Genomic DNA, 26074 nt, shown 5'->3' on the forward strand with positions numbered 1-26074 from the left:
GTACAGGGGACTGTTCTTCCGTAAGCATAACATTTTGGTCAATAGCAATAACTATAGAATTGGTCAGATCAAAATCTGTCTGAGTGCAAGCGTCCATGAATTTTGAAGTTGGAATTTCAACATTCTCAGTATCGTGTTGAATTTCATGGCATGAAACCAAAGAAGTTTGCCCACTAGACTCTAAAGTTACTGATGATTCAGATGATAATGCTCTGTAGTCTAATTGTGGGTCTGAAAGTTTTTCTTTAGTTGTTTTTGTTTTAGGCACTTTTCGCTCCGAATCTGTTAAATTTTCAAATATGGTTGGCTTTGCACTGTCACAAAGTGCACGGCCACCAACATTGACAATGAAATTATTTGGAGCAAAATGTAAAGAACATAATCTATACCTATTATTTTTTTTTTTCTTTAATACCAAAATTTCTTCTGCTAGATAATTTACATTCTCTCTATCAGAAGGCATTAGCAGTGACAACCATTCTATAATTCTATCCTTACTGTATGGAAAGCTATGTAATTTTATTTCATGGCCATTCACCATTCGCCCTGGGACAAAATTGCAGTTTTTGACCCAACAAGTTGAAGGCATTTTGAAAATTCTGGTCAGAACTGCGCAGACGGGGAAGGGTAAGGAGGGGATCTGTCGGGGGGCTGTCTGGGGGCTCTCTCCCTCTCCATCGGGGGGCTGCAAAGGCACAGCAGCCCCCCGATGGGAGGGCTGCCGTACGGACCGCTGTATGGAAAGGGTTAAACGGCTGACATCGCATCGCAGATGTCAGCCGTTTATACCAGGGTGCCAGCAATGTGCTGGCGCCCTGGTATACCCACTAGAAGCCAACGATTATACAAGGGGAGGTGGGCGGGGGATCGCGATCCCGCCTGCCGCACCGCCCGCCTGCCGCACCGCCCGCCTCCCGCACCGCCCGCAACCCTCCCCCTGCACCTCCCGCCACCATAAAATCATTCGGGGGTGCAGGGGGGGGTGAATAAAACGTTATTTTAGGCATATAAAGTTTCTGATCCCCGCGGTCAGGGACCGCGGGGATCAGAAAATGCAGAAATCGCAGCAAACCGCAGGTCTGAATTGACCTGCGGTTTGCCGCGATCGCCGACATGGGGGGGTCACGGGACCCCCCCGCGCATTTAGCCTAGGTGCCTGCTCAATGATTTGAGCAGGCACTGGGTTCCGATCACTGCCAGCCGCACGGCAGTGATGGAAAATACACAGGGCGTACATGTACGCCCTATGTCCTTAAGTACCAGGGCACAAGGGCGTACCTGTACGCCCTATGTCCTTAAGAGGTTAACATATTTTAATATGTTCAAATTGTATGTTTATATTTTTAAATATGTTTGATGAAGTTATTATTAACTTTTCATGTCAATATCTATATTTATACAAAAATCATAAAATCTTGCAGTTTTCACACTGGCCACTAAGTAATAATTGGTGCCACTTCATGGTGGCAGAGGTGATATCATTACAGGCAGGATTAGAATGACAGATAAGACAGGATCCACCATTCACAATAGGTGATTGTCAAAGCTTATCTATTCTTTCCTTGTACAATAACTTCTGGACAGGTCACAGGGCATGTCTAGAAAATTCTCCCATAGAAGTCAATTGTGTCAATGGTCCATGGGGCTGTCATAAAGCAATTTTCTTAATGCTTTCTAAATGATGTTAAGAACAGCTCAGGCAAGATGGCCGCTCCCAAAATAATGTTCAGGAATAAAAAAAAATCTGTAATCATATAATAAACACAGATTAGAAAAAAGGGTATGTGTTACCATCTGGTTATAACTGGCAGATAACATTTTATGCCTTTAGTGCATAGCTTGTTGCGTATTTACATTCATAAAAATGATATCTTTTGGTCATATAAATGCAGTATATGTTATAGTCTATTGATCTAATACCCCTATTTCTCCAAAAATAGTTGGGGTTAAAGTTGGAATCTGAAGTTTTGGTTTAACAACTCTGTAGCTCTGGACACAGCTGCAATTCTTTATTTCTGCTCATAAGGCCTCATGCACACGACCATCGTTTTGGTCCGCATCCGAGCCGCAGTACTTGCGGCTCGGATGCGGACCCATTCACTTCAATGGGGCCGCAAAAGATGCGGACAGCACTCCGTGTGCTGTCCGCATCCATTGCTCCATTCCGTGGTCCGCAAAAAAATATAACCTGTCCTATTCTAGAATAGGCAGTTATATTAATGGGTGTCCGCGCCGTTTGCGGAATGCACACGGACACCATCCGTGTTTTGCGGATCTGCAGTTTGCGGACAGCAGAACACATAACGGTCATGTGCATGAGGCCTAACAGAACAAAAACACAGAACACATAGATGTGAACAGAGCTTAATCATGTCTTCTAGGAATAGGATAGGTCATCATTGTTAGATCAGTGGGGGTCCGACTCCCGGGAACCCTGCCAATCAGCTAGCGGCAAGGAACTTCGGCAGACTGTTTCAGCGGGTGAACAGCCTGTCGGATCCGTACTGCGGGTAGTCCGGGGGCACGCGTGCACTAGCAGCAGCACGGATCCGACAGGCTGTTCACCCGCCAGAACAGCTTGCCGCTAGTGTGAAAGTACCCTTAAGAGGTTTCAGTGCTTGGGCAGGCACTGTGACCTTTGCTCGTATACCAAAGCATTGTACATTGTGTAGAAAAGCAATACAACCAATGGATATGATGTAAAAGGCCGAGGAAGAGGCTGCAGCATCATGGACCTTTTCAACAACTGATCTCCCACTAACCAGAAGATGATGACCTATCCTGAGGCTAGACCATCAATATTTAAAGGGAACCTGTCACCTGGATTTTGTGTATAGAGCTGAGGACATGGGTTGCTAGATGGCCATTTAGCAACCCATGTCCTTAGCTCTGTACACAAAATCCCGGTGACAGGTTCCCTTTAAGTCCCACACAAACCCTTAAAAGAGATTTATGGGATCCAGCAACCCACCTTAAAGGGATTCTCAGGAATGTGTATTATATGTAGGTGCCAGGGCATAGTTTGTAGTGAGGCCCAGCCCCTTCTCCCCCCTAGGCAGCTCTGCAAGTGGTGGAAACCAGTTCTGCTCACATCCTAGGACAGGTTGCTTGTGGCCATTGTAAATTGTTGGAGAACCCCTTTAATTATTCATAACCTGCCTGCAGAATTTTTTTTTTACCAATATACTTACTGTCTCAGAGTTGTGTGGATTGACAGCTCTGAAACCCGGCCACATGACTCTTCTCTTTTGAAAATCCTACTTCTTAACAGTGAATTGCAACTCCAAGAAGGACATGCTGTAAGGTTATGCAAATCAAGGAGGTAGCAGTTGTCACTAAGATCTGCAAATGATCAAATTTTCCAGCACCTAGCTCCAATCTATGGAATTTGGGGGGCGCATAAAAGCCAGATTGAAAGCAAAGTTTTTTTAGCCACATGAAACCTAAAAAATCTAATTAAGTCATGTGGGATAATTCATCGACATGCCAGTTATCGTCACTTGTCACTAACTGGAAGGGACAGAGTCTGTGAACTAAGAAACCATGGTTTATCACTTCAGCAAATCACTACACTCCTTGGCTGAGATGTCAGCACTGTTCAACATTGTGTGTCCTGATGGTTGGGAGAGAGACAGTGAACTGGAATGAGAGTAAGGCCTCATGCACACGACCGTTGTTTTATTCCGTGTCCGTTGTTCCGTTTTTCGTGATTTTCTGCGGACCCATTGACTTTCAATGGGTCAGTTGAAAACTCGGCTAATGCACCGTTTGTCATCCGCGTCCGTGATCCGTGGTTCCAGTCCGTCAAAAAAATATAACCTGTCCTATTTTTTTCTCGGAAAACTGTTCGCGGACCCATTCAAGTCAATGGGACCGTGAAAAAACGCGGAAGCACACAAGATTGTCATCCCCGTCCGCGTCCGTTTTTTTTACTATCATTTGCATGGCAAACTTGACTTAGACTTTTTTTTACTTTCCTTCATGTCTGGTGATCCTTCAAAAATAAAGGAAGACACACGGAAACGGAAACAGATCACGGAACAACGGAACCCCATTTTGCGGAACGGAACAACGGTCGTGTGCATGAGGCCTAAGAGGTGCATAGAGAAGAACCTCTGCATGTACAGATCATCTGATTAGAAGAATGGTGTATAGTGGTCCATTGTGTACTGCAAGTAAAACTGGATGTCACATCCCAAGCCTAGGGAGGCAAATAGCGTCTACACAATCAATCAGAAGGCATCTGCATAACATTGACATACAAGCCAGACAGTCCGCTACAGGTGTTGCATTGACCTCACTCCACAGCTCTCAAAAGTTATCATGGTATACAGCAAGGTGGCAATGGAGGTCTATTCTCTTCAGCCTTGAGTCCCACTTTTGTCTCAGATGCAATGATAGCTGTAGATTGATCTATAGACCAGGTGCGCAATACCATGAAGGGGCCTTCTTAAGGGAACATCACACTGGTCCTAATCCTGGGAATATGGTATGAGCTGGCATAATGTATGGTAGCTGGACCCCTCTAGTCTTCATTTGATTTGGTAATGGAACCAGTGGCATGGTCATTTTTCTAAAGTGTCCTAGGAACTATTTTCCAACGGGACGCCAGGTCTCATGTTGTCTGTGCTACTGTGAGCAGCTTGCATGGCCTAAACATGCTACTATAGCTTGCTGCCTTGCAGTGTCTCCAGACTTTAGTCTCCCATGGAGCACATCTGGGATGTCATTAGTTGGCAGTTGTAAAGGAAGCTGCCTGCAGCGAATCTTGCCGATTAGCTCTTCCAAGTTTATTCAGCGTGGCAGAACATTCCTCAGACAACCATTAATAGCCTTAATGATAGAGTGCCGGAGCATGGAAGCCCGTGTCGTTCTGCATGTGGTGCTCTACTTGATACTGAATAAATCGAGAGGGTTTGATTATTTAGTTTGCATTTTTGATTATTTGCATACCATTAGCATGCCTATCGATCCCGTGATCTCCATAATTCCACGACTTTTGCTTCTTGGTGTCGCAATGTCAATGTTAAGGAGGCAGGGAGATGAGACCTCTCTGTGCACAGCTGCTTTTACACATACCTTTACATAATTTTGTACTTACGAGCAGTTTTGAATGGGGAACGTAAAAATATGCAAATTTTCCTAAATTCTTGTGAATTTCCAGATTTGTTTATTTTCACCTTACTGCACAGTGCAGCATAAAGCTTCCGGCGGCATGAGGTTCTCTTGTGCTATAGTGGAAATTTCAAGAAAAGGTCACAACATTTGAGGTGTAACACTTTCAATTCCACAGTGCACATTTTTACATTATCTCCATGTCAGACAGAATTTAAAGGGGTTGTCCAGGATCAAGATTGTTTTTTAAAAAACAGTTAAATCACTGTTAATAGTGGATTGAAGGTCCCCCAGATGTTTTTAGGTATTTTTACACTTCAGCAGGGCTCCTACAGTCCCCCACTGATTGTTTACCTCTATGTTTTTGTGTGCGGTAACTTCCAGCGCAGCATCGCGTTGTTTCCTTCGTGCAGCCGTCCCCCTAATTCATATGCCGCCTACTGCCGCAACTATTCCTCCCTCTTAGTCACGCCCCTAAGCGCCTCCTGGCTCAGTCCCTCCATCCTTGCTAAGAATACGCCCTGCCGGGTGACGTCACCGGACCAGAGGGGCGGGGCTTGGCGCAATGTGTTGCCGCCTAGTCTCCGCCCCTCAGTGCGCTCTGCACAATCACTGAGGCTGGCTATGACGTCACCGGGCTCCCTGCGAAGCGGAAGCAGAGGCTTCGCTCTGCAGAAAGGGACCCGGTATGTCACTGAGTCTTTGAAAAGTGACACTTCCGGCAGAGAATTTAGGACAAGAAAACGGGGCATCAGAAAAGTCTTGCAAAGGTACGACAGGACTGTATGTAATATTTATGTGCTTGGTGTTCTCTTACAGCAACGTCCCCAATCCCGGACAACCCCTTTAAGACACTGCAAACCTTTTTTCATGCTTTAAACATCCAAATGCGGTTGTCCAACTGTTAGTATATTGTATGTACCCATTTTCACGGCATACCTCCACATTGGTTGATGCCCTGCTTTTGTCCTGATGCAATGTGTGTGTACAGTTGTATATGTATGCTGCATCTCGCCCAGTTTGAGCAGTCAGTATGACAGCCTCTGCCACAAAAATGCCTTGTACTGTGCCAGCTGGTGCCACTGTGTGTGCTACTGCTGACACCAGCTATTTTCTACTACTGATCATTTTGGAGGTTCCTGTAACGAGGCCCTTATAACTCAAATGAGTCCCAAGATCATGCCATTCGGACACCCAGAACCATGCGATCCTAATGTCCCCTTTTCCTCAGAGAAGACACCACACACCTCTGGTTCATGTGAGCTCAGAACAGAAACTGATTTAGGCCTCTTTCACACTTGCGTTGTCCGGATCCGTCGTGTACTCCATTTGCCGGAGGTGCCCGCCGGATCCGTAAGACCGCAAGTGAACTGAAAGCATTTGAAGACGGATCAGTGTTCAGTGTTACTATGGCACCCAGGACGCTATTAAAGTCCTGGCTGCCATAGTAGTAGTGGGGAGCGGGGGAGCAGTATACTTACCGTCCGTGCGGCTCCCGGTGGCGCTCCAGAATGATGTCAGAGCGCCCCATGCGCATGGATGACGTGATCCATGCGATCACGTCATCCATGCGCGTGGGGCGCCCTGACGTCACTCTGGAGCGCCCGGGGAGCCGCACGGACGGTAAGTATACTGCTCCCCCGCTCCCCACTACACTTTACAATGGCAAACAGGACTTTAGCGTCCTGGAAGCCATGGTAACCATTCAGAAAAAGCTAAACGTCGGATCCGGTAATGCGCCGAAACGACGTTTAGCTTAAGGCCGCATCCGGATTAATGCCTTTCAATGGGCATTAATTCCGGATCCGGCCTTGCAGCAAGTGTTCAGGATTTTTGGCCGGAGCAAAAAGCGCAGCATGCTGCGGTATTTTCTCCAGCCCAAAAACGTTCCGTTCCGGAACTGAAGGCATCCTGAACGGATTTCTCTCCATTCAGAATGCATGGGGATAATCCTGATCAGGATTCTTCCGGCATAGAGCCCCGACGACGGAACTCTATGCCGGAACAGAACAACGCAAGTGTGAAAGAGCCTTGAGGTAAAACAACAGTTTTCATATCCCCCTCCCCAAGATGTGAGGGATAGCAACAGTTTCGAATCCCCCCTCTCTCATGGCAGGTCACATGACATTATCACATTCCATTGCCCTTATATGGCTTCACAGGTAAACAGCTGTTAATCTGTTGTTGCCGGGCAGAGTCTCCGCAGGGGATGGTGGACACAGCTACAGCCCTCATTCTGCATAGGGGAAGAGATGATAGGATTTCTGCACCGTTCATGACACACAACCATGGCACTTGCTCTCCTGATGTAACAGTTCCTACCAACAAAACGACTACGCTCACAGGGTAGAGAAAACAAAAAGTGGCCTAAATTTATTACTGATCATTTCTTACCACACTAAAGATAATTGCAGCATGTTAGGGCCAGTTCACCCAACTGATTTTTATAAAAACACGCTTAAAAAATCAGTGCAAAATCCACAGTGTGTTTTTTTTATATTCGTTTTTCATGTGTTTTTTTTTTTTACACGGACTTACATGGAGTTGTTTTTCAATGTTTCCTATTCATTTCAATGGGAGATTCTGCCCCAAGACAGGACATGCTGCTTCTTTTTTCCACATGGAAAACAAAAAGCAAGTGCTGCTTCCCATTGAATAGAATGGGAGGCTGTTAATAAGCATTTTTTATAGCTGATTTGAGGCAGAAACGCTTAAACATCACGACAAAAAACTCTGTGTGAACTGACCCTAAATGTGGCAAGTGCTGACCGACATGCTGTTATCGTCATTTAGCATTTGTTGTGGGGTGAAGCATCTGCCTGTGTAAGACCAGACAAAAATAAGTTCAATGCGAGAAACTCGCTGCAGGTGGCAGTGTGATTTCTCATTCTGACCTCTGTTGCCCTGACAAGATCGCACAGCGTTATAAAAATGTAAAAAAAAATCTAACATTTTCCCATATACGCACATTTTTTTAATTGGGTAAAAATGAAGAAAATAAAATACCCTAAACATGTGTCGTATCGCCGCGTCTGTAACAATCAGCTATATAAAAATATCACATGAACTAACCCCTCAGGTGAACACCGTAAATTTATTTAAATAAAAACAGTGCCAAAAAAGACATTTTATTGTCACCTACCATCACAAAAATTGCAACACCAAGCGATCAAAAGAGGATATGCCCCCTGAAATAGTACCAATCAAACCATCACCTCATCCCGCAAAAAATGAGACCCTACCTAAGACAATTGCCAAAAATAAAAAAGCTATGGCTCTTAGACTATGGAGACACTAAAGCATTATTATTTTTGTTTCAAAAATGCTATTATTGTGTAAAACTTAAATAAATAAGAAAAAGTTCACATATTAGGTATTGCCACGTCTGTAACGACCTGCTCTATAAAAATATCACATGAACTAACCGTTCAGGTGAACGCCATAAAAATTAATAAATAAAAACTGTGCCAAAATTACCAATTTTAATGTCACCTTGCCCCAAAAAGTATAATAATGAATGATCAAAAAATCATATGTACACAAAAATGGTACTAATAAAAACTTCAACTCGTCCTGCAAAAAACGAGCCCCTGCACAAGACGATCGGCAGAAAAATTAAATATGACATTCAGAAAATGGAGACACAAAAACATAATTTTTTCTCAAAAATGCTTTATTATGTATAACTGAAACAAACAAAGAAAGTAGACACATTTGATATTATCGCATCTGTAACAACTTGTTCTATAAAAATAGCACATGATCTAACCTGTCAGATGAACGTTGTAAAAAACAAAAAATAAAAACTGTGCCAAAACATCCATTCTTTGGTTACCTTGCCTCACAAAAAACATAATATAGAGTGATTAAAAATCATATGTACCCCAAAATAGTACGAATAAAACTGTCACCTTATCCCGTAGTTTCCAAAATGGGGTCACTTTTTTATTTTTTCAACTGTGGGGCTTCAAATGGGACATGGTGTCTAAAAAACAGTCCAGCAAAATCTGCCTTCCAAAAACCATATGGCGTTCCTTTTCTTCTGCGCCCTGCCATGCGCCCATATAGCAGTTTACCACCACATGTGGGGTGTTTCTGTAAACCGCAGAATCAGGGTAATAAACATTAAGTTTTGTTTGGCTGTTAACCCTCGATGTGTTAAAGATTAAAATGGAAAATATGCCAAAAAAGTTAAATTTAGAAATTTCATCTCCATTTTCCTTTAATTCTTGTGGAACACCGAAAGGGTTAACAAAGTTAGTAAAATCAGCTTTGAGTAAGTTGAGGGGTGTATTTTCTACAATGGGGTCATTTATGGGGGGGTTTCTACTATGTAAGCCCCACAAAGTGACTTCAGACCTGAACTGAGATGCAACATTGTGTTTAAGGCCTCATGCACATGACCGTTCCGTTTTTTGCGGTCCGCAAACCGTGGATTCTTAAAAAAACGAAATCCGCCCGTGTGCTTCCCGCAATTTGCGGAACGGGCAGCCCATTGTAGAAATGCCTATTCTTGTCCAAACAAGAATAGGACATGCTATATTTTTCTTGCGGGACCTCGGAATGGAGCAACGGATGCGGACAGCACACGGAGTACTGTCCACATCTTTTGCGGCCCCATTTAAGTGAATAGGTCCGCACCCGAGTCGCAAAAACTGCGGCTCGGATGCGGACCCGAAAAACGGTCGTGTGCATGAGGCCTAACTGGAAGCATTTTTATATAATGTCAAGAATACAAAGAGTCAACTTAGTCAGTTCTGAATGACGTGTGTATACATATATAAAAATGAGGTAACGATACTGAGCCATAGAAAACACATTGCCGCGAATCAAACAGCCTTTCACGTATTGTTCTTTATGCTATACATAGATGATGATGGTTTAGTTAGAATGTGCACTATGGACTATCCCCATGAGTGAAGAGAACACAAGGGGTGGTAGCGAAGCAGAAATCTAGTGGCAGGAGACCTCAGAGTAGTTTGTAAGGTTGGCAAATACGTTTTTTTTTTTTTTATGTTTACTTTTAATTACTTAAAATTCTTTGAATGCCTTTTAAAGAGCTCATCTCTCTGGTAGCAATTCAAGAAGGTAGGACATCCACGTACACTCTGTCATCAATCTCTGTAAGAAATAAATATAATGATTAAAAAATATATAATTTGAACTGTGAGAACATTGGTTCCTATGACTTTATAGATCTAACAATGGGTATCAAGTCCTATTTCCACCCTTTGCTGTACAGACTTCTCCCTGTTTGGTTGGCTTCTTTCACCTAGCTCCTGCTATAAAGAACGTGGCATGCCGAGCCAGACCACAGTAGGTAATCTCTGCATCAGATTGATTTATATACATAGTAAGTGGTACAACTGTGCCTTTTTCTCCACTGCAGAAAATGTCAGGTGACTTAACCACCTCAGCTCCCCTAGCTTAAACACCCTTAATGACCAGGCCACTTTTTACACTTCTGCACTACACTACTTTCACCGTTTATTGCTCGGTCATGCAACTTACCACCCAAATGAATTTTACCTCCTTTTCTTCTCACTAATAGAGCTTTCATTTGGTGGTATTTCATTGCTGCTGACATTTTTACTTTTTTTGTTATTAATCGAAATTTAACGATTTTTTTTTTGCAAAAAAAATGAAATTTTTCACTTTCAGTTGTAAAATTTTGCAAAAAAAACGACATCCATATATAAATTTTCTCTAAATTTATTGTTCTACATGTCTTTGATAAAAAAAAAATGTTTGGGTAAAAAAATTGTTTGGGTAAAAGTTATAGCGTTTACAAACTATGGTACAAAAATGTGAATTTCCTGTCATGTTTCCTGAGGTTCTACAATGCCCAGACAGAAGAAACCCCCCACAAATGACCCCATTTCGGAAAGAAGACACCCTAAAGTATTCGCTGATGGGCATAGTGAGTTCATAGAACTTTTTATTTTTTGTCACAAGTTAGCGGAAAATGATGATTTTTATTTTTTTCTTACAAAGTCTCATATTCCACTAACTTGTGACCAAAAATAAAAACTTCCATGAACTCACTATGCCAATCACGAAATACCTTGGGATGTCTTCTTTCCAAAAATGGGGTCACTTGTGGGGTAGTTATACTGCCCTGGCATTCTAGGGGCCCTAATGTGTGGTAAGTAGTTTGAAATCAAAATCTGTAAAAAATGGCCGGTGAAATCCTAAAGGTGCTCTTTGGAATGTGGGCCCCTTTGCCCACCTAGGCTGCAAAAAAGTGTCACACATGTGGTATTGCCGTACTCAGGAGAAGTTGGGCAATGTGTTTTAGGGTGTCATTTTACATATACCCATGCTGGGTGAGATAAATATCTTGGTCAAATGCCAACTTTGTATAAAAAAATGGGAAAAGTTGTCATTTGCCAAGATATTTCTCTCACCCAGCATGGGTATATGTAAAATGACACCCCAAAACACATTGCCCAACTTCTCCTGAGTACGGCAATACCACATGTTCACTTTCAGTTGTAAAATTTTGCAAAAAAAACGACATCCATATATAAATTTTTCTCTAAATTTATTGTTCTACATGTCTTTGATAAAAAAAAAATGTTTGGGTAAAAAAAATTGTTTGGGTAAAAGTTATAGCGTTTACAAACTATGGTACAAAAATGTGAATTTCCTGTCATGTTTCCTGAGGTTCTACAATGCCCAGACAGAAGAAACCCCCCACAAATGACCCCATTTCGGAAAGAAGACACCCTAAAGTATTCGCTGATGGGCATAGTGAGTTCATAGAACTTTTTATTTTTTGTCACAAGTTAGCGGAAAATGATGATTTTTATTTTTTTCTTACAAAGTCTCATATTCCACTAACTTGTGACCAAAAATAAAAACTTCCATGAACTCACTATGCCAATCACGAAATACCTTGGGATGTCTTCTTTCCAAAATGGGGTCACTTGTGGGGTAGTTATACTGCCCTGGCATTCTAGGGGCCCTAATGTGTGGTAAGTAGTTTGAAATCAAAATCTGTAAAAAATGGCCGGTGAAATCCTAAAGGTGCTCTTTGGAATGTGGGCCCCTTTGCCCACCTAGGCTGCAAAAAAGTGTCACACATGTGGTATTGCCGTACTCAGGAGAAGTTGGGCAATGTGTTTTAGGGTGTCATTTTACATATACCCATGCTGGGTGAGATAAATATCTTGGTCAAATGCCAACTTTGTATAAAAAAATGGGAAAAGTTGTCATTTGCCAAGATATTTCTCTCACCCAGCATGGGTATATGTAAAATGACACCCCAAAACACATTGCCCAACTTCTCCTGAGTACGGCAATACCACATGTGTGACACTTTTTTGCAGCCTAGGTGGGCAAAGGGGCCCACATTCCAAAGAGCACCTTTAGGATTTCACCGGCCATTTTTTACAGATTTTGATTTCAAACTACTTACCACAGATTAGGGCCCCTAGAATGCCAGGGCAGTATAACTACCCCACAAGTGACCCCATTTTGGAAAGAAGACATCCCAAGGTATTTCGTGATGGGCATAGTGAGTTCATGGAAGTTTTTATTTTTTGTCACAAGTTAGTGGAATATGAGACTTTGTAAGAAAAAAAAAAAAAAATCATCATTTTCTGCTAACTTGTGACAAAAAATAAAAAATTCTAGAAACTCGCCATGCCCCTCACGGAATACCTTGGGGTGTCTTCTTTCCAAAATGGGGTCACTTGTGGGGTAGTTATACTGCCCTGGCATTTTAGGGGCCCAGATGCGTGAGAAGTAGTTTGAAATCTAAATCTGTAAAAAATGGCCGGTGAAATCCGAAAGGTGCTCTTTGGAATGTGGGCCCCTTTGCCCACCTAGGCTGCAAAAAAGTGTCACACATGTGGTATCTCCGTACTCAGGAGAAGTTGGGCAATGTGTTTTGGGGTGTCATTTTACATATACCCATGCTGGGTGAGAGAAATATCTCGGCAAAAGACAACTTTTCCAATTTTTTTTATACAAAGTTGGCATTTGACCAAGATATTTATCTCACCCAGCATGGGTATATGTAAAATGACACCCCAAAACACATTCCCCAACTTCTCCTGAGTACGGCGATACCACATGTGTGACACATTTTTGCAGCCTAGATGTGCAAAGGTGCCCAAATTCCTTTTAGGAGGGCATTTTTAGACATTTGGATCCCAGACTTCTTCTCACGCTTTAGGGCCCCTAAAAAGCCAGGGCAGTATAAATACATGTGACCCCATTTTGGAAAGAAGACACCCCAAGGTATTCAATGAGGGGCATGGCGAGTTTATAGAAAAAAAAAAATTTGGCACAAGTTAGCGGAAATTAATTTTTTGGGGTTTTTTCTCACAATGTCTCCCTTTCAGCTAACTTGAGACAAAAATTTCAATCTTTCATGGACTCAATATGCCCCTCAGCGAATACCTTGGGGTGTCTTCTTTCCAAAATGGTGTTATTTGTGGGGTGTTTGTACTGCCCTGGCATTTGAGGGTCTCCGCAATCATTACATGTATGGCCAGCATTAGGAGTTTCTGCTATTCTCCTTATATTGAGCATACGGGTAATGAGATTTTTTTTTTCCGTTCAGCCTCTTGGCTGAAAGAAAAAATGAACGGCACAGATTTCTTCATTCGCATCGATCAATGTGGATGAAAAAATCTCTGCCAAAAAAAAAAAAAGGAGGGGAAAGGCGTCTGCCAGGACATAGGAGCTCCGCCCAACATCCATACCTACTTAGCTCGTATGCCCTGGCAAACCAGATTTCTCCATTCACATCAATCGATGTGGATGAATAAATCATTGCCGGGATTTTTTATTTTTTTTATATATACAAAGTGTTTGCCAAAGCATATGAACACCGCCGCCTCCTCAGCTCATATGCCTCGGCAAACGTATCTTTTACTGCAGAGGAGAAATCTTGTCTTGCAGCGCCGCATACACCGACTTTTGTGTAATCTGACAGCAGCGCAATGCTTCTGTCAGAATGCACATCAGTGCTGCAGCTAGTCGATCGGTTGGTCCACCTGGAAGGTAAAAAAAACAAAACAAAAAAGAAAAAAACAGGACAAACCTCTCCTTCCCCATGGGACAATGTGCAAAGCGCAAATCGCCCAAAGATGTGGCGAAGTACATTATGCACTTTATCCCAGGTGAAAGGAGAGGTTTGCAGCAGCTGTGAGTGAAAGGGCCCTAATAGCCCTGTGTGCCTGTCCTGTGAGATGCAATCCCTAAGCTAAGTGTACCTGTGTGTGGTACTTCCAACACTCTCCAAAGCATAGGGCAGGGTGGTCAGGGCAGTCAGGACAGAAATAGCGGGTGTCACGCCTTATTCCACTCCTGCTACAGACACAACATCTTTTTCGGGGTGACGGTTGGGTTGAGGTACCGGCAACGACACTGGGGAAATGTCGCTCGTGTAGACGGCTAACTACACTGGTGGATGGGGCCACGGAACCTCCTGGATACAGGAGGTTCTCGATGATCTCTTCCTGAAATTTGAGGAAGGATCGTGTTCTCCCAGCCTTACTGTAGAGAAAAAAACTATTATATGCAGCCAATTGAATTAAATATACAGACACCTTCTTATACCAGCGTCTGGTGCGTCGGGAAACTAAATACGGAGACAACATCTGGTCATTGAAGTCCATCCCTCCCATGAGCGCATTATAGTCGTGGACACAGAGGGGCTTTTCAATGACACAGGTTGCTCGCTCAATTTGTATTGTCGTGTCTGCGTGAATGGAGGAGAGCATGTAAACGTCACGCTTGTCTCTCCATTTCACCGCGAGCAGTTCTTCGTTACACAAGGCAGCCCTCTCCCCCCTTGCAAGACGGGTGGTAACGAGCCGTTGGGGGAAGCCCACGCGACTAGTTCGCGCGGTGCCACAGCAGCCAATCTGTTCTAGGAACAAATGCCTGAAGAGGGCCACACTTGTGTAGAAATTGTCCACATAAAGATGGTACCCCTTGTCAAATAAGGGTGACACCAAGTCCCAGACTGCCATCCCACTGCTCCCCAGGTAGTTAGGGCAACTGACCGGCTCCAGGGTCTGATCTTTTCCCTCATAGATCCGAAATTTGTGGGTATAGCCTGTGGCCCTTTCACAGAGCTTATACAATTTGACCCCATACCGGGGGCGCTTGCTTGGGATGTATTGTTTGAAGCAAAGGCGCCCGGTAAAATGTATTAGGGACTCGTCTACGCAGATGTTTTGCTCGGGGGTATACAAATCTGCAAATTTCTGGTTGAAGTGGTCTATGAGGGGCCAAATTTTGTGGAGCCGGTCAAAAGCTGGGTGGCCTCTGGGACGGAAGGTGGTGTTGTCGCTAAAGTGCAGAAAACGCAGGATGGCCTCAAATCGTGCCCTGGACATAGCAGCAGAGAACATGGGCATGTGATGAATCGGGTTCGTGAACCAATATGACCGCAATTCATGCTTTTTGGTTAGACCCATGTTCAGGAGAAGGCCCAGAAAAAATTTTCATTCGGAAACTTGGACTGGTTTCCACCGGAAAGGCTGGGCATAAAAGCTTCCCGGGTTGGCGGATATAAATTAAGTGGCATACCGATTTGTTTCTGCCACGACTAAGTCCAAGAGCTCAGCAGTCAAGAACAGCTCAAAAAATCCCAGGGCCGAATCGATCTGAGCTGTCTCAACCCGAACTCCAGACTGGGCGGTGAAAGAGGGGAACTACAGGTGCGGCTGAAGTTGGGGACTGCCAATCAGGATTTGCCAGCACCTCAGGGACTCTAGGGGGTCTACGGGCCTGTCTGTGCGGTGGCTGCGACTGGGTAACTATTGCACGTGTCACCGTACCAGCTTCAACTGCCCTTCTGGTGCTCGCCACTTCACCATGTTGTACGGCAGTGCTGGTACTAGGTCCAGGGAGGGCTACGCTGCTGGTGTATGCCTCACCATGTGATCCGACAGCGCCAGCCCCACTCTGCTGCTCTTGAAGCGGATCCTGCGCAACCTGTGGTCTAGCGACACGGGGCCGGGTACGCCTGGTGCTATCAGGGACCTCAACCTCCTCGTCCGAACTTTGGGTCAGACTGCCACTGCTTTCTACAGGTTCATATTCTGACCCGCTAGATTCGTCAGATGAGGGTTCCCATTCCTCATCCGACTGGATCAGAAGCCTGTAGGCCTCTTCAGAAGAATACCTCCTGTTTGACATTTGGACTACTAAATTTAGGGGTAGTCCCTGAGACTACCCAAGAAAAAAAGCAAGCCTGTCTTACAAATGGGAGGCTAGCGAAGTACCGGAGGCCGCTGCGATTGATAAAAAATATCAAAACTGATTTTTTTATCGCCGCATCGGGCAAACACTGCGTTTTGGGTGAAGGGCGAGCTAAGGTGACACTAATACTATTATAGATCTGACTGTGATCAGTTTTGATCACTTACAGATACTATAAAAGTACAAATGCTGATTAGCGATACGCTAATCAGCGAATCAGTGACTGCGGTGCGGTGGGCTGGGCGCTAAACAATCGCTAAACTACCTAACCAAGGGACCTAAACTATCCTAAAACCTATCAGTCAATACCAGTGGGAAAAAAAAGTGACAGTTTACACTGATCACTTTTTTCCTTTCACTAGGTGATTGACAGGGGCGAGCAAGGGGTGATCAAGGGGTTAATTGGGGTGATGGGGGGTGATCTGGGGGCTAAGTGTGGTGTTGGTGGGTACTCACTGTGATGTCTGCTCCTCTGCTGGAACCAACTCGAAAAGGACCAGCAGAGGAGCAGAGAAGCCATTTTTTAACACATTATAATTACAAATATAATGTGTTATCTGGCTTCTGATTCGATTTTTTAAAAATCATCAGCTTGCCAGCGACGATCATTGGCTGGCAAGCTGATGACGTGACCCCCCTCTAACTTTTGCCGGCCCGCGATGCGCATGCGCGGGCCGGCTTTGAGCGAAATCTCGCGTCTCGCGAGATGACGCATATATGCGTGACTGTGCGCAGAGCTGCCGCCTCCGGAACGCGATCCTGCGTTAGGCGGTCCGGAGGCGGTTAAAGGGGTTATTCCGGCTCTTAATAATGATGACCTATTTCCAGGCACCCTTACTAATTGCTGTTCCCTGTAACTTCCGGCGCAGGAGCTTCCATTTTCGATGGAGCTAGAAGCAGCTGTGTTCAAAGTGTAGTGGCCGTGGCATTGAGGCCGCTAAAGATGCGGACAGCACACCATGTGCTGCCCGCATCCGTAGTTCCGTTCTGCGGCCCCGCAAAAAAGATAGAGCATGTCCTATTCTTGTCCGCAGCCATGGACAAGAATAGGCATTTCTATCACACGGCCGGCTATGTGCGGTTCGCAAAATGCGGAACGCACATGGCCGGTGTCCATGTTTGCGGATCTGCAATTCGAGGACCGCAAAACACTTGCGGACATGTGAATGGACTCTTAAGATAATTTTCAAAGCATAGCTGGAAATCATACTGCATCCTTTATCTACACTGTTTGGAGCAAACGACTGCATTGCCAGGACTCATGTCATTGCAGTCAGCCTTGGGTTGCATACTGTTACGGCTGTTGGTGGTGTGGAACCATTGTATCAACCAACAGATTTGACTTTGGGTCTCTTGGATTTCACCATTTAACCCTGCCTAATGGAGTAGTCTCTGTATGACTGACAACTGACCCACAGGTGTCAATGGACACCAATGCAGATCACTAAAGGATCAGACAAAAATCAGGCCAAGTTAAGATAGGCAGAATATGTGGAATCCGGTAAACAGTCTGAAGTCAGGACGGGCAGCTACGGGTCAATACGGATATCAGACATGGCTCTGGTCATGAGTCAGGGTAAAGGAGCACTCCAGGAAACAAGCAGAACTTATATGCGCAGGCCACAAATACAGCACACCTTAGCAGAATACTAGCAGTCTAGAAACCTATTACTCAGGCACCATCCCATAGGGGGAGATGCCTTAAGTACCCAAAGGTGACCAGCCATTGGGTAGTCAGAATTAGGGTGCACAAGCGCTAGTCCTTTAGGAGTGTGCGCACCCTACTGAAAAAGGAGAGAGGCCTAGCTGGCAAGAAGCAGGATGTGACCTGCAGGAAAGAGCAGACAGGTGGCTCTGGCAGATGGGCTCGCTGCAATGGAGCAGAGGAAGACTGGTGTGTCCGGACGGCAAAATATGACATCCAAAACCCACATGGCTCTCCTTCTCTTCTGAACCCTGCCGGATGCTGTCTGAACAGATGTCCGCATCTTTTTTTGCGACCCCATTGAAGTGTATGGGTCCGCACTCGAGCCGCAAAAAATGCGGCTCGGATGCGGAACCAAACCACGGTCGTGTGAATGAGCCCTAAGAGTGTATGAAAGAGCCGGACTCACTGTTTATCCCAAACGGTGTATTTTCTCTGTCATGTTCATAGATCTTAAAATACAATATATGACTGGGGGTTATGTGAATGAGGGGTCACTCAGAATCTGTGAGGTAAGTACAGAGGACATAGGGGTTGCAGCTACAACTGTACCCTGGTGTATATGGGAACCCAAAGTCCTCTCCAGCTTTTCTGTGAACACAAGCACTTTAAGTTCACATGGACTTTTTCAACATGGATTTTGTTGTGGATTCCACAGCCAAAAAGCGGCCAAAAATGCTTGTAAATCATCTCCATTGATCAATGTGAAAACAGCTTGTTTATTAACACAGTGCTGTTTTTTTCCACTTGCAGTTTTAAAAACAATGACATGGAAAAAAGTAGTGGCGTGTTCATTCTTGGTGCGGATTCCGTGTCAAATCCACATGCAAACTTCCAATTGAATAGCCCTGTGGCTATACTACATTTTTAATTACAGTACATGCAAAAGTTTTCAGATCCAGGTGCTAGTTTGAAAAATCTACAATATTTTTCGTGGCACAACCCCTTTAACCCATTGACCCAGCTCTTTTGGTAAAATCTTTAATTTAAAGGGAGTCTGTCACCAAATCTGAGCGTTTTAGACAGCTCAGATCAGGTTATAGACTCCTTTGCCCTCATTCCAATGTTACCTTTATTTGTGCTGTCCCACGTCGAGATCTTCCAAAAAAGACTTTTAAAGCTTATGCTAATGAGGTCCGGCAAGTGCCCAGAGGCAGAGTTACTGCAGCAAGTGCCCAGGCCCCTCGGCGATGTGCCCAGAAACCCACACCTCTTTCACCTCTCTGGCACGCCCTCGTTTCCTATTATTACCTCCTCCTCTCCCTCATAAATCTCACACCTGCGCCGCTTCACACAGGTCCCGCACCTGCGCACCTTATGGGCAGAGGAACAGGGAGTTGCGCTGCTCATTCGCCGACCCACCCCTTCTTTGGCTTCACTATAGCCTCTGCTGCGGCTGGTTACTTCCGCCAGCTGGATTTCGAGGTATGGACCGGCGCATGCACACTGCAACTCCAGCAGTACATGATGAAATGTAAAAATGAATCAAGCCAGCAAAGGAAGCAATATTTACAATAACAATACGATAGTAAGTGCTTTGTATTAACTTTCTCTACATGATAAATGCCACTTGCTGAAGTGAGAAAACCCCTTTAAACCCTTAAGGACCCCCACCGTACATGTACGGCGCTGGTGAACGTCACTTAAAGACCAGCTCCGTACATGTACGGCGGGCTGATCGGGCGGGTGCAGGAGCTGTGCTCGTCCGATCACCGGCATGGACCCGGCAGTTACTGACAGCCAGGCCCCTGCTGCATACGCCGGCATCGGTGAAGACACCGATCCCGGCGTATTAACCCCTTGTATGCCGTGATCAAAGCTGACCGCGGCATGCAGAGGGTTTGCGGAGGGTACGAGTGCCCTCCGCATCTCCGACCGGGTCCCCGTGCTGCAGTGGCGGGGACCCGATGGCAGAAAAGGCAAGCCCGACGCCTTCCATAGGCATCGGGGTTTGCCTTCTACGGAAGCCTGTGAGATCCAGCCCTTAGGCAGGCTATCAGAATATCAGACCCCAGAAGTTGAAGTCCCAGAGTGGGACAAAAATAAAAAGTAAAAAAAAAATTTAAAAAATGTGTTCTTCATAATAAAGAAAGAAAACCAGACATATTGGGTATTGCCGCATCCGTAACGACTGGCTCTATGAAAATTTCACATGATCCACCCCCTCACCTGAACGCTGTAGAAAAAAATAAAAGAAAAACTGCTAAAACAATCATTTTTGTTCAAGTGATCAAAAAGATGTATGCCCCCAAGATAGTACCAATCAAACCGTCACCTCATCCCGCAAAAAATGAGTCCCTACATAAAACAATCGGGCAAAAAATAAAAAAAATATGGCTCTCAGAATATGAAGACACTAATACATGATATTTTTAGTTTAAAAAATGCTTTTATTGTGTTAAAAGTGAAAAAAAAAATTAAAAAGTAGACATATTAGGTATCGCTATGTCCATAGCAATCAGGTCTAATAAAATGTCACATGACCCAGGTGAACACTGTAAAAAAAAAATTATGAAATGTCAAAAAAGCCATTTTATGCCACCTTACATCACAAAATGTGTAATACTAAGCAATCAAAAAGTCATATGCACACTAAAATAGTACCCATTAAACCATCATCTCATATCGAAAAAAATGAGCCCTTACATAAGACAGTCGCCCCCCCAAAAAAAAAAAATATGGAGACACTAAAAATTTTTTTTTTCAAAAATGCTTTATTATGTAAAACTGAAACAAACAACCATATTTGGTATTGTCGCGTCCGTAACAACCTGCTCTATAAAAATAGCACATGATCTAACCTGTCAGATGAACACTGTAAAAAACAAAAAAATAAAAACGGTGCCAAAACAGCTATTTTTTGTTACCGAACCTCACAAAAAATGTAATATAGAGCAACCAAAAATCATATGTACCCTAAAATAGTACCAACAAAACTGCCACCTTATCCCGTAGTTTCCAAAATCGAGTCCCTTTTTTGAAGTTTTTACTCTAGGGGTGCATCAGGGGGTTTTCAAATGTGACCTGGCAACCTAAAATTATCCCAGTGAAATCTGCCCTCCAAAAACCATATGGCGTTCCTTTCTTTCTGCGCCTTGCCGTGTGCCCGTACAGCAATTTACGCTGTTAACAGCAGTTTGGCTGTTAACCCTTGCTTTGTTACTGGAAAAATTGATTAAAATGGAAATTCTGATAAAAAAGTTACATTCTGAAATGTCATCTCCATTTTCCTTTAATTCTTGTGGAACACCTAAAGGGTTAACAAAGTTTGTAAAGTCAGTTTTGAATACCTTGAGGGGTGTAGTTTCTAAAATGGGGACATTTATGGGTGGTTTCTATTATGTAAGCCTCACACAGTGCCTTCAGACCTGAACTGGTCCTTAAAGAAGACCTTTCACCAGAATAAAGTACCTAAACTGACTATATAGACGTGTAGAGCGGCACCCAGGGATCCCCCTGCACTTACTGTTATCCCTGGGCGCCGCTCTGTTCTCTGGTTATAGCCTCCGGTATGTTCATAGTTAGGCTCCACCCAGGGGAACCTGCTGCGGTCTCCTTCTCCTATGCTGTAGCGCTGGCCAATCGCAGCGCTCAGCTCATAGCCTGGCTAGTTCCCCTGGGTGGAGCCGGCAGGTTCCCCTGGGTGGAGCCTAACTATGAACATACCGGAGGCTATAACCGGAGAACGGAGCGGCGCCCGGGGATAACAGTAAGTGCAGGGGGATCCCTGGGAGCCGCTCTACACGTCTATATAGTCAGTTTAGATACTTTATTCTGGTGAAAAGTCTTCAAAACTTTTAAGCCTTCTAACGTTCCAAAAAAAGAAAATGTAATTTACCAAATGATCCAAACATGACATATGGGAAATGTAAAGTAATAACTATTTTAGGAGGTATCACTATCTGTTTTAAAAGTAGAGAAATATAAATTTTTGGTAAATTTGGAATTTTTTATAAATAAAAATGAAATATTTTGACTCAAATTTACCACTGTCATGAAGTATAATATGTGACGAGAAAACAATCTCAGAATGGCTTGGATAAGTAAAAGCGTTTTAAAGTTATCACCACATAAAGTGACACATGTCAGATTTGCGAAAAATGGCAGGGTCCTGAAGGGGTTATCAGTGTAAATTAATGAGAAAAGAAACATTAAGGGGCATCTGTCACCTTGATCAACCCTAATAAACCAGGCATAATGCCTGGTAGGGTTGATCATGATGACTAAAATCAGTTCTTTCTTTCTGCAATTGGGACTACCATTGCAGAGAAATCCTTGTTTTTTGTTATATGTAAATTAGGTGCTGAGAGCACTGATGGGCTGTCCTAGCCTCTTGGAGCACTGCTTCAACTCCGCCCCCACCCCTGCCACTTATCCTCCCAGTGAGATTGACAGAGCAAGGCATCCTTACTGGTCTGATGTCTGGTCCTGAAATCTCGCTCATGTGCTGGTGGCAGTACTATTGGGGCATATTCTGCTTAGAGTGGGGACTACTGCATGAGGTCATCATGCTCCAATGCTTGCGTGAGATTTCAGGGCCAAATTCAGAGCAGTGAGGAAGCTTGGCCCTGTATATGTCATTGGGAGAGGGAGTGGTAATAGGGAGAGGTGGAGGTGAAGCAGTGCTCTCAGGGGCTAGGCAAGCTCCTCTGTGCTCTGAGCACCTCATTTGCATAGTACTAAAAATATTACTGATTCCAGAAATAAAGGCTTGTTTTAGTCGTCAATCCTACTAGGCCATATGTACAGTTTAATGGGGTTGATCATGGTGACAGATGGTCTTAAAAGGGGTTCTCCGGGAATTAAGAAAATGAAAATACTTTATAATAAATATATTTCCAAAAATCTTTCATTATATATTATGGCTCGTTTTGTCGGGGAGCAAAATGGCCGCTGTCCTATTAGTTCACACAAAACCTGTCCTAATCACACAGGAGAACAAGTTACTTCACAACACTGAGGTAAAGAGCTGCCTCATCCTCCTCTCCTACTGGTCAGGGATTATGATCCTGAATACAGCTGATAAGAACTTTAGCTGAATCTCTGGGAGTTTAGTCAGAGGACCTAGAGAGGACCTTGAGAGTTCTAGAGAGGACCCTGTCTGGGAAGAGTTTATAATGTATCAAACACTTCTGCCTATGCGGCTACTAACCACTCTTGGTCCCAGACACAAAAACTTAACTTTTACTTCTTTATTAAAACATTAAACAAGTGAAAAATAATAAACACATTGAGCTAACTGAAAGATTAAAACTAAGCTATACCCCACAAAGAGCTCTTTATGACTGGTATACAACATAGGAGCGCAGACGGGGGTGCACTGACCCGCACTAAAAATGATTTTATATTTGAAAAATAAATTCAAAAGATCAACACGCTTTAAAACATCCAGGTATTACTGCTATTCAGTTACCTTCATAGGTCTCATCCAGTATGACACGTTCCATGGAACCTTTTGATTGGAGGTGTATCTGCTCGCATGGCTCTTTGTTGACAGGATATATCAGATTTATGCACCAATCCCCTGATTAGGTTTTCTATAATTTGATATGAGTTCCTTGAGATTTGTGAATAACTTTTCTTTTACTCCTTCTGCTGTCTGAAAATGCAAAATAATATAGTGTTACCTAAATCATAGTAAAATCCACAATATTAATATTTCTTGATGTAATGAAATGATTAAAATTTACTATGCAGAGTTATAGCAATAATCCTAAGGATTGGCCACAAATGTCCTGAAGAACCCATTTAAGACCACTGAATTTATTGTTTTCAGAACACAAAATGGTCTAAAAATCAAATTTTTTATCAAATGCATTTTAAATGGTTATATTCATCATGCACAGTGGTGGCATATTACTAGGATATGTCATCAATTTATTGTTAGTTGCCTTAGTTCAAGTTAATGGGGCAGTGCTGCTGTTCCATGTACAGTTGGTTGTAAGAAAACTTTGAATGGGGTGTAGTGCTAAACTGTGTGAACTGACCCTTAGGTTAGTAGAGTTCCTAGAAGTCAGTCTGTCACTGACCACAAAGTGATGGAGTATTCTATGTGTGATGGGAATAACCCTTTAAACTTAGATTATTTATGGCTAACCATAAAAATACCCAGCATACTTACAAGGCCAGGAAATTAATACTTTAGCTGGTGCAAAGAGGATCGGAACGATGCCAGATGTGGGTGACAGAAGTATAAGTATCTTTTGGATTCATGGAGGTTGCTCTTTTGGCATTAAGGCCCACAGGAATTTTTTGTTTGTTTTTGTATTACCGCTTTTAAAACATATACTTTTTTTGTCAGCAGCCTTCGATAGGCTTGTTTTCTTTGCAAAGTGAGTTGTATTTTTTAAAAGGTTGCCATATATTAAAGTTATTCCCTATCCAGAAGATATGCAATAACTAAATGATCGGTTGGGATTCAACCACTGGAACCCATACTGTTCGCAAGAATGGAGATCCCTTGTTCCTGCCGTGATGGAGTGGCAGGCCAAGCGTGCGCTTGTATTCCCCTCCGGGCTCAGCATCGGTGCTGTGTACTCGTGTGCAGCCAGAGCCTCGGTGCTGCTCGTGTGTTGAACCAGTTCCTTCGGTATAGAAGGTCCAGCTGAGGTATAACCCTAAATTATAGATAATCTTTAATAGTGTCTCATCAGGGCCAAAGTTTTTTTAATCTTTCCCGCACTGAGATGCAGGCTTTATGGTCACTTGAACGAGACCGCAGCATTATAATAAAGCCGTCTGATAAAGGCGGCAATCTGGTTATCCTCGAAATTAATGCGTATATTCAGATGTGCCTGGACCTCCTTAAGGACAGGGATGGTTACGGTATTCTACCTTCCAACCCTACTCAAAAATTCCTGGCTGATCTTAAACAGATCTTGCTGGCCGGCCTAGAAATGAAGGTGATAGGGACATCTGAATTTGAGTTTATGCTTCCTATCAAACCCCTAATAGCGACATTCTATGCGCTGCCGAAGATTCATAAGGGGGTTACCCCTTTAAAAGGTCGCCCCATAGTGTCTGGAGTTAACTCTCTTACCCAAAACTGTGGGGTGTATCTTGATAAGGTGTTGAAGGAGTTCGTTGTGTCCCTCCCTGCATACACGAGGGACACAATGGACTTCCTCAACAAAATCGATTCCCTTGTCCTTGACCCGGACTGCATTCTATGTAGTATCGATGTCGAGGCTCTATATAGTTCGATCCCACATGTATTTGGCCTCAGAGCTATTGAATATTTTTTATGCGCGAGGGGTATTCAATATAATTCACACAACAGGTTTATCATTAAACTACTTGAATTTACCCTCACGCATAATTTCTTCTTGTTCAACTCTAAATTCTACCACCAGCTCAGGGGGACGGCGATGGGGAGCCCTTGTGCCCCCACTTACGCCAATCTCTTCCTGGGCTGGTGGGAAGATACACACGTCTTCCCAGACCATGATGTCTGGTGGTCCGGTAACATCCAATTCTGGACCCGGTATATCGACGACGTGTTCGTTGTCTGGAAGGGAAATTCGATGGAGTTAAAACACTTTGTCTCCGACCTGAATACCAATGATATTGAGCTTCGCTTCACCTACGAATATGATCCATCTAGTATTACATTTCTGGACGTCAAGGTGACAAGAATAGGGGATCATCTGTCCACCAATCTATTTAGGAAAGCAACAGCCACCAACTCCCTCCTTCATTGGAGTAGCCATCACCCCACCTCTTTGAAACAGGGTATTCCACGGGGACAGTACCTACGCGCCCGTAGGAACTGTTCGAGTAATGAAGCCTTTTACAGTGAGGCGAGGGCACTCCAGGCCAGATTTGTTGCTAGAGGCTATCCTCAAGCAGTCCTTAATGATGCGCTTAAACACGCACGGTCCAAAGAACGCAGTTCTCTACTTACTCCAAAAACACGTATAGACAGCCCCCAACCGTTGAGAATTGTCTCTAATTTTGATGTTGCCAATCAGGAAGTGAGGAAAATCCTCAATAAATACTGGGCCATCTTAAGGATGGACCCTGACCTTT

General features: G+C 43.8%; 1 protein-coding gene across 1 annotated transcript in view; it reads right to left on the reverse strand.

The window, feature by feature from the left end:
* Positions 1-10103: 10103 nt before the first annotated feature.
* Positions 10104-26074, reverse strand: part of LOC120993446 (SH2 domain-containing protein 1B-like) — a 39185-nt gene continuing 23214 nt past the window's right edge. Inside the window, 3 exon segments of the mRNA XM_040421952.1 lie at positions 10104-10236; positions 23460-23562; positions 23565-23645. Of these exon segments, the coding sequence (XP_040277886.1) occupies positions 10196-10236; positions 23460-23562; positions 23565-23645 (225 nt within the window). The 3' untranslated portion in view covers positions 10104-10195.

Source organism: Bufo bufo, chromosome 3, assembly GCF_905171765.1.
Source record: "Bufo bufo chromosome 3, aBufBuf1.1, whole genome shotgun sequence".
NCBI classification, from domain to species: Eukaryota; Metazoa; Chordata; class Amphibia; order Anura; family Bufonidae; genus Bufo; species Bufo bufo.